At 38.9% G+C, this 12,059-nt stretch overlaps 2 protein-coding genes across 2 annotated transcripts in view; one reads left to right on the forward strand and one right to left on the reverse strand.

The window, feature by feature from the left end:
* The window catches only part of LOC134802485 (uncharacterized), a 29,433-nt gene extending 25,642 nt beyond the window's left edge, over positions 1 to 3,791 (reverse strand). Inside the window, exons 1-2 of the mRNA XM_063775163.1 lie at positions 3,593 to 3,791; positions 1,994 to 2,124 (exon numbers count right to left, since the gene is read on the reverse strand). Of these exons, the coding sequence (XP_063631233.1) occupies positions 1,994 to 2,107 (114 nt within the window). The 5' untranslated portion in view covers positions 2,108 to 2,124; positions 3,593 to 3,791. The remainder of the gene's footprint in view (positions 1 to 1,993; positions 2,125 to 3,592) is intronic.
* Positions 3,792 to 4,990: 1,199 nt separating this feature from the next.
* Positions 4,991 to 6,104, forward strand: LOC134802446 (histone chaperone asf1). Its single transcript, XM_063775112.1, has 2 exons — positions 4,991 to 5,073; positions 5,222 to 6,104. The coding sequence occupies exon 2, from the start codon at positions 5,450 to 5,452 to the stop codon at positions 6,101 to 6,103; it is 654 nt and encodes a 217-aa protein (XP_063631182.1). The 5' UTR covers positions 4,991 to 5,073; positions 5,222 to 5,449; the 3' UTR covers position 6,104.
* Positions 6,105 to 12,059: the final 5,955 nt, after the last annotated feature.

Consider the following 12,059-nt stretch of genomic DNA (forward strand, 5'->3'; position numbering starts at 1 on the left):
ACGGACCGCGGCCGCCAGTTCGAGTCGCGCATGTTCCAGTCCTTGGCAAAACTGATGGGCGCCGAGCATCACACTACTACCGCATACCATCCGGCAGCCAACGGCCTCGTGGAGCGTCTACACCGGCAACTCAAGGCCGCTATCGCGTGCTATGCGTCACCATCATGGACTGAGGTTTTACCGTTAGTACTTCTTGGGATTAGGAGCGCCTGGAAGGAGGATATCCAGGCATCTGCAGCCGAGCTGGTCTATGGCGAGCCACTCCGCTTGCCTGGGCAGCTCCTGACTTCATCACCGGATCAGGTAGTCGACTACGAAGACTACGCCAGCCGGCTCTGTGCTCATATGGCCAAGCTGGTTCCGCAGCCGACGTCCCGCCATGGTACTCGGCCATTCTACATCCCCAAAGACCTCAGCACAGCCACACATGTCTTCCTGCGACAGGGTCCAGCACGAAGACCTCTTCAGGCAGCATATCTCGGGCCTTACAAGGTCGTTGGTAGAGGGACGAAGACATTTACCATACTAGTGCAGGGTAAAGAAGTTACTGTCACCATAGACCGCCTCAAACCGGCTTATATGGCGAGAGACGAGCACCGGGCACATACTAGTACTCCAGATGGCACTAAAACGATCGACCAGGAGACCGAGAGAAGAACAAAGAGTGGGCGAACAGTCAGATTCCCAGATTACTATCGCCCGTAGTCACGGTCTCACCGGGGGAGTACTTGTAGCGGCAATCCGCTACCCGCTCCGCTCAGTTTATGGCACTTGGACCATCGGCTAGACGCGCGGACACAAAGGAGCAGCGCATACGTCACACGCCCCGCACGCCGCGCGCATCACCCGCCGTCGCCTCGACGGCCGGTTCCCTCACCGCATCGGCACCTACCACTCGCTCTCAGACCGCGTTCGCATGCGCCCGCGCACTTGTTTTGTATAACTGCCGCTTACGCAAATTCAAATTGTAACGCTTTCTCATTAGTTTTTATTCTCATTATATTTAATTTAAAGTTGAAGTAGCTTTTTATCATTCCATCGCTTCTACGCTATCGCCCTGCTTCGCATAAACAAAAGCTTACGTGTAGTGGCCTACCCGGTTACTACAGTACTAGGTACAGAAGATTCATTCTCTAACAAAACGCGTCTGTTACGATTAGGACAGATATGACCGCTAGGTGGCGCAAGCGCTACGCGCGGCTTATGGCTAGCCACCAAAATTGGTGTGGGACGGATGTACTTGTAGCTACTTGTTGGGACGCGACGAAATCGCGGAGTGAGCTACGCCTGATATTAGTCAGCAAACGGGTTAGTAATAAAATAACCATTTGGATTATATGGATCCAAATTTGCCAGCCAAAATACAGCCTTTCAGTTTCATACTTCGAGTTTGGACCTCAACAGGTTACAGGTTAAGCAAATTGCCGTGTCACAACGAAGGACAAAGAAAGGATTTAACAATCTAAATGGAGACAATTTAATGTTAAGAATAAAGGTCTCCAAACTTTTTAACCTGAGGGTAACATAAATCTACACAATAAAATTATTCTTGAGCTAAAACTTTCCTTTGCTCGACTTTTCTTTGTTTGACTTGACTGTGTTTTTCAGAATCATGTAATTAAGTTAAAACACAAGTGTTTTTGAGCTTAAAAAAAACTTCAGTAAAGGACTCAGCTCAGTCCTTAAAATACTCATTAAGCAAGTTAAGTTTTTCAAATTTAGACTCAATATACTCGAGTTTCTACCAAAACGAATCAGATGCCAGTCTTAACCTTGTAAGACCCACCATATAAAGTTTTCGAATTTTTAATTTGGACCTTATTCAATAAGTAAATTAGAACAAATTTCGTTTGTTTTAAAAAGCAATGAATCAAAAGAAATGCTACTTTATTTGGTTCATGAAAGGTTACAATTAGCTTGCACGAATATGTACATTGTAATGTACATTTAGTCTCAGGAGGTTAAATGAAGTAATTATAATAATTTCAGCCACCTTATGCCCCAGTGGCCTGAGCTTGCCGCTCGGCTCATTGGGGATGCGCTTAAGATATCCGTTCTTCTGTATCTCCCTGTAGTACACGGGGCCCTCTTCTCGGTTCGATATCATTGTTATTCATTGGTCTCCTGAAAAATAATCACCATCTATATTAGTGTCCTCAAAGTAGGCCCAAGATGCGTTGGGACAACGACATCAAAAGTACTGTGGGGAAGAAATGGCTCCAGGTTGCACAGGACCATGACGAATGGCGTAAAATGAAGGAGGCCTACACCCGAAGGGTAGAAAAAGGCTAAAGAGAGAGAGAGAGAGAGAGATTATCGTTGCAGCTCATGACTGTTAAGTTTTTTATTTAGCTAATAAGGGCCTGACTTCCGGTTCGAGCGCCATCTTGATGGTCACGCGTTGTGATCAATTGCTTTGTTTTTTGCTCATTAATATTGTTTAACGTGTAATATCGATAGCCTATTATACAGTAAACTAATGTGGTAGTGTGCAGTGAATGGAGCATTAATCTTGAAGCATGTTTAACCATCATTTTGGAGTCAACGGCCGGTTGTCCACGTGTTCCTTGTAAAGTCCGCTATCGCTTTACAAGAGCTAAATCACCGTACACTGTCTTGTACTAACCGTACAATATCAATTGTATTACCCTGCTACTACGACCTTGATACTGGCGAAATAGCTCAACTGGGCTGAAGCCATAATTATAAAAGAATGAATGAATAAGGGCCTATACAGATGGACTGCAATTTTATAAGAACTGCACGCCAACTAAACCTTGGCATGCAGTTCCCATATATTAATAATATTAATATTAATTTTAATATTTTTATTTTAATATTTTGTATGGGTATTTTTTTTTTGCCTGAAATAAATTTGATTGATTGATTGATATAAGTTGCAGTCCGTCTGTACCAGCCTTAATATGTGGTAGTTGTCACATATAAAAGATATAAATTTACTCATTTGAGTATACATATTGTCTACAAATTTTCTATAGAGGCTTTTCTTAGTTTGGAACTAGATAGATCTTGGAAAGATGGTCCCCATATCTTTTTTTATTACGAGTATTTACTAGCATTGAATAAGAAATATGCAGGAGTATTTCAGCAGCAGTATTTTATAGTATCCATCATGAATACATTTAATCATTTCATTATCTTGAAGGTGATGGCTGTCTTAATATACATATTTTATGTAAATTTAATAATTTTAAACAGGTAAAAAAGATTAACAGTAATTTAAATAGGACCCTTCATTAGTGGTCAATAAAATGTGTCATGAACATTGCTTATCATACTTTAAGCACTTGATACGAGTTCCGAGTAACGTATGAATTAATTATACCTCGCCGGAGACATCAAAACGGTGACTCAATAACGAAACTATGCGACAGACATCCTTATAAGAAAGAATTATAGACGTATAAGGTAACACGAAAGTAAGACAATAATCTAGTTAAAGCGCGACTTTGTTCGTAATGAACTGGATCTTGTGCAACGTGCACGCTAAATTAATGATTTAACAACAGCTGTTTGCATAACAATAGCAATTATACACCGGAAAAGTGAAATTAAGTTACGGAAGTTTTACCTTCAAAGTTTTTCAATAAAACTGCGCTTCTTGTATGAATATACTTTACATTATCGACGCTTGGCTTTAATATTGCACTTACACCGTAACAATCACATATATTTTACTAATATTATGAAATTGATTGCAGTCTTTCTATTTATTGCACTGAAATTTGACAGCAAGCAGTACACAAAGCAGCGACGCCATATTTATTATTAATGACGTTTCATCGTGTTTGTTGCCAATGAAAAAATTTAAAGCTGGCTCGCATTATCCAACAAGAGTGTCGATCTCTTTTAAATCTCTTCCCAAGCTTTTTTTACTCAATCTTGAAGTCTCATTTGAGTCATTTAGATGAGGTGTAAAATTATGTAGTCAACATATCACAACTGCGGGCGCAGCATGGTTCCATTTTTATCGCCTGTCACTAAGTCCGTCACTTTCATACTTACTTGATAGAATGTGACAGGCATGGTGACAAGCGAAAAAAAAAACGACCGTGCTACCGCCGCTGGCTTAGAGGATATAACCAACGGAGACGCCATGTCTAAAAATTTCGGTACAAAACAGTCTGCCGTTTTTTGCGGGGGAGGGGCACATCAAATGTATAGGTACGTCATGTCAGATAAACGTCAGTCCATACATATGGTTGACATGTGGTTGACCATTGGCCGCCTATTTTCGACAGAGGGGAACGTCTGTTAATGGCGGCTCCATTGTTAATTACTCCGAGGCCGCTGGTGGACACCAGCGGCCTCGGAGTAAAGCCTAATAAATATTAGGCTTGAGTCGGTCCTGAACTAAGAACTATTAAGAATGAAATCCCATCAAGGACCGAAAGGAACTAAATTTTTTTGCGCGCTCTTAATCGGTCTTTAGGTCCTTTAGTTCAGTGGGAATCGAGAGCGCTTGACTGAGTGAAACGTAAAAAAGACGGAACGAAACGGTTGTCAATGTCGCTGGCACGAGTGTGAACGAGATGAAAGAACGACGTGACACTCCTAAGCCCGTAAAATATGAAGGTATATCAAATATATTTCGACATATTTCACATTATTAAATTATGTTAAGGTGTTTTAATGTTTAATACCGACACATCGTATCGTACAAGTATAATTGTATTCAGTTACCAAAGATTGGAAAGAAACCAATGAAAAATCGACTCCTATTCATTCCCGGCTCTCAACGACCGAACTGAACTAAAGGAACTAAAAGACCGAACTAGTTCGTTTGACCGATTGACCGAGAGCGGAGCGCTCTCTGTAGTGACCGAGCAGGCACAAGCCTAATAAATATTGAATTAAAAAAAAGCGATTGGATTTGCAACTAAAGCAAGTGCTGGACAATGTACAGAAATCTTTATTCTTTTTTACCATAAACTAAATAATTATTATGCTACTGCCGCTACTGGCAACATTGCCATCTCGTTGTTTGTGGATGACTTGACATTTGGTGAATGTGATAAGCTGGTGCAAATAATATTAAAAATACTGAAAACCGTAAGTAATATTGTACTAATTATTAATCTTCCATAGTTATTATGATTACCGCCTCCTAACTTAGCGGTTTATTGTAAATTTCACTTGAAAACAAACGTTTGTTTTCTAAGTCGTCACGGCTGTCAAAGTTTATATTTTTTTATTCTAGTTCCCCATTCCGCCACCAACAGCGCTGTTATCGCGACTTATTTTGGTCACGTGACCTTTCGAACCGCCAAAATAATTGTCATTTCTCACCGTCGCCACAATTTTCCGTTGGTTTCCGAGGTATTTATCATAAAAAAATCAGTGTGGTATAATTTAAGTACTCAATTTGAGCATTCTGGTACGATTCGAGCTAAAAAAACATATAAATCCTGTGTGCGGACGTGGAATAATGGCCAAGGTTCACATAACCAATGTCGTTGTTCTCGACAACCCGAGCCCTTTTCTCAACCCGTTTCAATTCGAATTGACCTTTGAATGCATAGAAGAGCTGAAGGAGGACCTAGAATGGAAGATGATATACGTCGGTTCAGCGGAAACGGAAGAGCACGATCAAGTTTTGGACACGATTTACGTCGGGCCTATACCTGAAGGTAGACACATGTTTGTTTTCCAAGCGCCGCCGCCGGACGTGACCCGTATACCAGAAAATGACGCTTTAGGCGTCACTGTTGTGCTCCTAACGTGTTCATACAGAGGCCAGGAGTTCGTTAGGGTCGGATATTTCATAAATAACGAGTACACAGAAGCGGAACCAGAGTTACGAGAAAATCCGCCGGCGAAGCCTCAGTTTGACAAAGTAGTGAGGAATATCTTAGCTTCTGAGCCTAGAGTGACCAGGTTTAAGATCAATTGGGCGGAGCCCGACGCGGCGGCGGCTACAGACTCGGGTGATGGTAATATGGAAACGGTGCATGGGCCTAGCAATGATTCTTATGGAGCAACATTCAATGCGGACTCTCAAATAAGCGCCCTGGAGTTCGGGCAAGGCAGTTTGAGTGGTTACGGTGATAATTCTAATTCAATAGCGCCTATGGAATGCTGAGGTGAGTGAAAACTATTATCATGTCATAGTTTAGTGTATTCTATACTAATTAGGGGCTAAACACCCAAGATATTTGAACAAAGGTATTGCTATGCATAACAGGAACAGGGCATGTTCCTGGGACATGTTTTTATATAAAACAACTGTATTTTTGAATAACTAAATTTGTTATGAGGTCAATGTACTTTGATCTGGACTTGTTCCAACAAGTTCACAATTACATCATATGCCTAGTTGAAAATAAAAACAAGTTTGCATATCATAGTCTGGCAAACAACTTGTCAGTCAGTAAGTTCCAGGAAAACTATACTACTAAACTACTCATCCTTTGGGTGCTAGTACTAGCATAAGACAAAGACAGTATCTCTATGTTTGAAATAAGACATCCTGGGCCAAACTTATAAATTAGCATCTACAATTCTACAGTGGTGCCTGTTTTCATCTAGTCTGGATTACCCCTCCCTACTTGAGTCATTATTAGGGTTCCGTACCTCAAAAAGAAAAATCTGATCCCTTATAGAATCACTTCTGCGTCTGTCTGTCCGTTTTTTTTATCTGTTGTTGATTTTCTTTTTTCTTCTGATTTTGATTATATTAGGTGGATAGATGTGGAGAAAACTCCTATTCTGTACAATATAAGTGCAATTTGATTGTATGCCCTAAAAATTCTTCCTCGGAGTTACGAAAACGTATGGTATTTTCGTATTATTCCGCCAACGGAGGAGCTTTAAATATTACAAAAATCTGACAAAGAAAAATCAACATGAGGAAAACTGATTCTAAATGTTAATCATATGATATATATTATGGAGGTACAATTTTTTTTTTGTGTTGTTAATCTGCCCAATTGTGTATTGCTGCTCATTAATAAATTTCTTTTTTGTTTTCAGAGAACCAAATTCTAGGATAATGGATGAAGTGGACAAATCAACGATGAGTTGAAGAAATGACTGAATAATGATTTTGCAACTTAAAGGCTTCGTCACACAGGCGCGTTTTCCGGGCGGGGCGTGAGCGGGGCGCGCCGCTTTTAAATATAAAACGCTCACGCCCCGCCCGGAAAACGCGCCTGTGTGACGAAACCTTAACTCTGACATTGACTGGCTGTGCCAGGTTTGACAGACTCGCTACCTGCATCGAGCGGTATTGTAACTTAACTCGTGTTAGCCAAGGCTCGGAACCGGTTCTTTCTTCATACAAAAAATACCGGTACTATTACGTTCTTTGGGTTATTATTTAATTTTTAATGGGACAATCTAATAATATGAAGTTGTTAACTAAATACATGATTCAGTCCTACATAAGTAGTATTAGTAGTAGTAAAACACTTTATTGTACAAAAAGAAACATAAAAAATGAAAGAACACACATCATTAGTACAAAGGCGAACTTATACCTTTCAGGGATCTCTTCCAGTTAACCTTTGAGAAATTGAGGGGGGATAAAAAGCATAAAATAATTTAAAATATTGGGTTTTACAAAAAAAACGGTTTTGAGCCCTGGTGTTAGCTTTAGGAATTTTGAAGAAATATACTGTTTAATCTCTTGTCTGTATGATAAGGATCCGAACAGTATCATATACAATACTTGGATTGGACACAATGAAAGAAACTACAAATAAAAAAATATATATTATAGGGGTCATCCATTAATTACATCACACGTTTAGGGCGGAAGGGGGTCAAGAAAATGTGACATGTTGTGACAAGGGGGAGGGGGGAGTCACAGTTTCAAATATTATTTACTGTACAGATAAAAAAATATTTTTTTGTAACGATAATCGTTTTTATTAGTCTTTCATAATCAGTTTTGGGTAATAAATTTACTAATTTTTCAAAAATATTTCGAGTAGAAATTTATAATACTTAATTCCATTTGCCGATTTCGTTCAAAAAATATGACGTCACACCAGGGGGGGAGGGGTTTGCCAAAAGTGACCAACTGTGACAAGGAGGGGGGGAGGAGTCAAAAAACCTTGAAATTCGTGTGACGTAGTTAATGACCCTATAGCTGTCTTACTCTCAACCGGAAAAACTAAAAAAAAAGTAATCTCTGTTGCCAATATGTATAATTTGTGTTGTATTGAATGTTAATTTTAAATTGTTAGCGTAATAACAAAGACGGTTCTTTGCTGTTATTTGGTTTCGTTTTGTATCATCTCTTGTAATTAAAATATAAGTTCATACAAACCTGGAAATAATGTATGAAAATGCTCAGAGCTTAACACATACTGTTTTTGTTAACTTGGTCAAATATTATTATATTATGTATCCCGTAGCAGTTTGTATAAAATTAGTTGTTGGTTTATAAAAATTATGATTTATCTACAATATGTACTTTGAAAAAAAAAATTAAAGTTATCTGAGTTTTTCCAAAAAAAAGTAGTTATCTTTCATGTCTTCAAAATATTGACTTCTTGGGCTCATTTTACTCAGAATCATTTGTACATTAGTACACCCCTCGTACATGAAAAGATGTGTCCCAAAATATTGTATGAAAAAATATTTTTCCAGTGCGTCACATTCATACAAATAAAAAAAACTTTTCATAAAAAAATGCGACGATCTGGAAAGGAAAGCTTGGGATACGTGAATGTACAAATGATTCTGAGTAAAATGAGCCTAAGAAGTCAATATTTTGAAGACGTGAATGAAATGTACCTTTTTTTTGGAAAACGCTCATCTTTCAATGAGCTGACTAAATTCGTGTATATTTTGCTATAAACAATAAATAATATCATTGTATCTAATTGTCATGGAAAGATTTATTTTTTCAAAGTGTCATCGATTTTTATCATTGACACCATTTTAATCGCCTCGCATTTCAGATATGAGATTAAATGAAACTCAAGTGACAGTCTCTATTCTTACATGAAAAAGCAAAACAAAGGCCAGTCCGGACGGGTTGATCAAATCGACTGATTTGATCAGAAAAGAAATTGGCGTCAATCTTCAATTTAATCGCCAATTTTAGATTAGATTTTTACGCAAATACTAGCGTCACAAATGGGTATTCTTGAGTCCGAACTTCCATTTTATCGGTAATATCGGTCACAATCGGCGAGCCAAATTGTCGTTTGCGGCCCCACCTGATTTGATCACACAATTTAATCAGATTGGCGAATAATTGTTCCCGTCTGGACTGGCCTTAAGCCTACCTAAATGACAAGTCTTCTTGAAGTCCAGCTTTCCCTTTGTCTATGGTCCAGTATGGAATATAAGCTCGATTACCATCGTTTTTGCATAAGCAAATGAGCAAAAGGCCTTGTAATTTCGGTAGTGACCAGAAAACCATAGACATTGTGCTGTGATTGTAACTAATACCATGAACAGTCTGCTGAAGCATGTATTTAACTAAAATAATACGTATTTATAATTAAAACTGATTTAAGAACTTTACTATGCCTTTTTTTATTTCTCGACCGAACAATCTATAGACCAGTGGTTCCCAAAGTCATCCAAAGTTGACTGAACTCCGACCCACCTAACATAAACTGCCCTTTCTGGGGCCCAATTCTTGGCCGCTTAAAAAGGGGGCATAAAACCACCACCACCAACTCGGTTTGGTGGTAACTAGTGGGAATAACCCGTCAAAATTCAAGCCATTATCTTATCTGTGGTCCTGCACGCAAAGGGACGTCAAGTTGTGTCAACCCTAATAATTGCTCGGAGCAATGCTGAGCCGAGTTTGGCCGAAGTCAGGAGTTTCGCACCCCTGGGTTAAATATAGACAGCTCCGGTGTAAAAATAGTGCTTGAAATGCTAACTAGATGTCGCTTATCCCTCAAAGCGGGATTTCTACAACCCGGTGTTAAGATTTTTCCTAAATTGTATAATACGCCAGTGAAAATAAATATCGTCGACGGATTTAGATTCGATCATTCGATCAATTTTTGAAAGTGTCCCTATTAATGCCAGTAGGGGCACATATTAAAAGTGAGATATAACGATATACCCGCGAATGTCTTTTTTTTGTTTGGAACGCCTTTTTGAAGTGAGATATGTTAGAGTTAATCATAATTTCATAGAAGTTTGACGTTAGGTAACACTTGCACAGTCTGTGCTATCAAAATAGCTGCCAACTTTGGTCTACCCTACTCTAAGTATTGTAAGTTTAAAGTCATCTTTTACATAAGAGCCCATCAACATGCACACTATTAGCGCTAATGCTAAATAATCGTCATTATTTAAATTTAACGAAATATATTTAAAAAAAAGGGGCTGCTACGTACTATATTTAAGTACCTTTTGAATACATCAAACTAGTTTTTATGTTGCTGGATTCGTCGATCTAGGAACTTAAAACAAAAACGGCCATTTTAACTTTGGACGCATAGATTGACGAATCCAGCAACGTAAAAACTAGTTTGATGTATTCAAAAGGTACTTAAATACACAATACAGTACGTAGCGGCCCCCTTTTTAGGGTTCCGTACCCAAAGGGTAAAACGGGACCCTATTACTAAGACTTCGCTGTCCGTCCGTCTGTCACCAGGCTGTATCTCACGAACCGTGATAGCTAGACCGTTGAAATTTTCACAAATGATGTATTTCTGTTGCCGCTATAACAACAAATACTAAAAACAGCTTAAAATAAAGATTTAAATGGGGCTCCCATACAACAAACGTGATTTTTGACCAAAGTTAAGCAACGTCGGGCGTGGTCAGTACTTGGATGGGTGACCGTTTTTTTTTGTATTATGGTACGGAACCCTTCGTGCGCGAGTCCGACTCGCACTTGCCCGGTTTTTTAATACCTGTCGTTAAATTTAAATAATCACGATTATTTAGCAGTGGCGCTAGTGTGCACGTTGATGGGCTCTTAAGGCGAGCTAGCGTAACCCCGCACTAGCGTCTTTTGAGCGTCAGTGTCTAGTTAGCGCTATGGAAAATGGCGTGCTGCGCAGTTGCGCCAACGTTGCATCGAACAACACCCTTAGACTTGACTACACGCCGACGCTCGGGAGACAATGGTGTGGGATAGGGTGGTTCAAAAAACATATTTTTTTTATTTTCCTACGGGGCACCCCCTTATTTTGTTACACTTATTATTAGAGATGCACCGGATATCCGGTTACTATCCGGTATCCGGCCTATCCGGCCATGATTTTAATATTCGGCCGGATACCGGATAATGACCTACTATCCGGCCGGATACCGGATAGTAACATTGGTTGATTTCGGAGTAAACTAATTGGATTTAAGAAACAGTCTTGATCATAATCGTACTTGATTATTATTTTAAAACAATTTAAACATTCCACTGACTTGCACGCGCACTCATTTCAAATCTAGAAATGTGTCCGCACGAACGTTCACTAGGAAACAGGTCAAACCTGCAGAAGGCGCACCTGAGAAACTGAAATGTAGGTATAGTTCCGCTGGCCGAATATTCGGCGGCTAGATACCGGATATTCGGGCGATGGTCAGGCCTAATATCCGGTATCCGGCCAAACAACTATCCGTTGCATTTCTACTTATTATGCTGATAAAATACACCAAGTTTCGTAACTTTATCTCAACTACAAGGGGGTGCTCAACCACTTTGAAGTTTTGTATGTTGTATGAAACCCAAAAAAAAAGTATTTATTATTCAGAATTTTATTTAAGTAACTGTTTTCACACTATTTGCACATGTCAATTATAAGTTTTAAAGTAGAAAAACATTTTAATTTCTATTTTTTATAATTTCTCAAATGTATGATTTTTTGAATTTCACCAAGAAAAATCATAAAAATAGAAATAAAAATGTTTATTTACTTAATAACTTTTTTCTAATAATGTCAAAACTACTACTCACATAAAAATGTAAAACATAATTTTTTTTTTTTTTGGATTTCATACAACTTTGAAAAATTTCAAAGTGTTTGAGCACCCCCTTGTAGTTGAGATAAGATTATAAAACTTGGCGTATTTTGTCAACATAACAAGTGTAACAAAATGAGGGGGTGCCGCTT

The sequence above is a fragment of the Cydia splendana genome, chromosome 24 (genome assembly GCF_910591565.1).
Source record: "Cydia splendana chromosome 24, ilCydSple1.2, whole genome shotgun sequence".
In the NCBI taxonomy this organism is placed as follows: Eukaryota; Metazoa; Arthropoda; class Insecta; order Lepidoptera; family Tortricidae; genus Cydia; species Cydia splendana.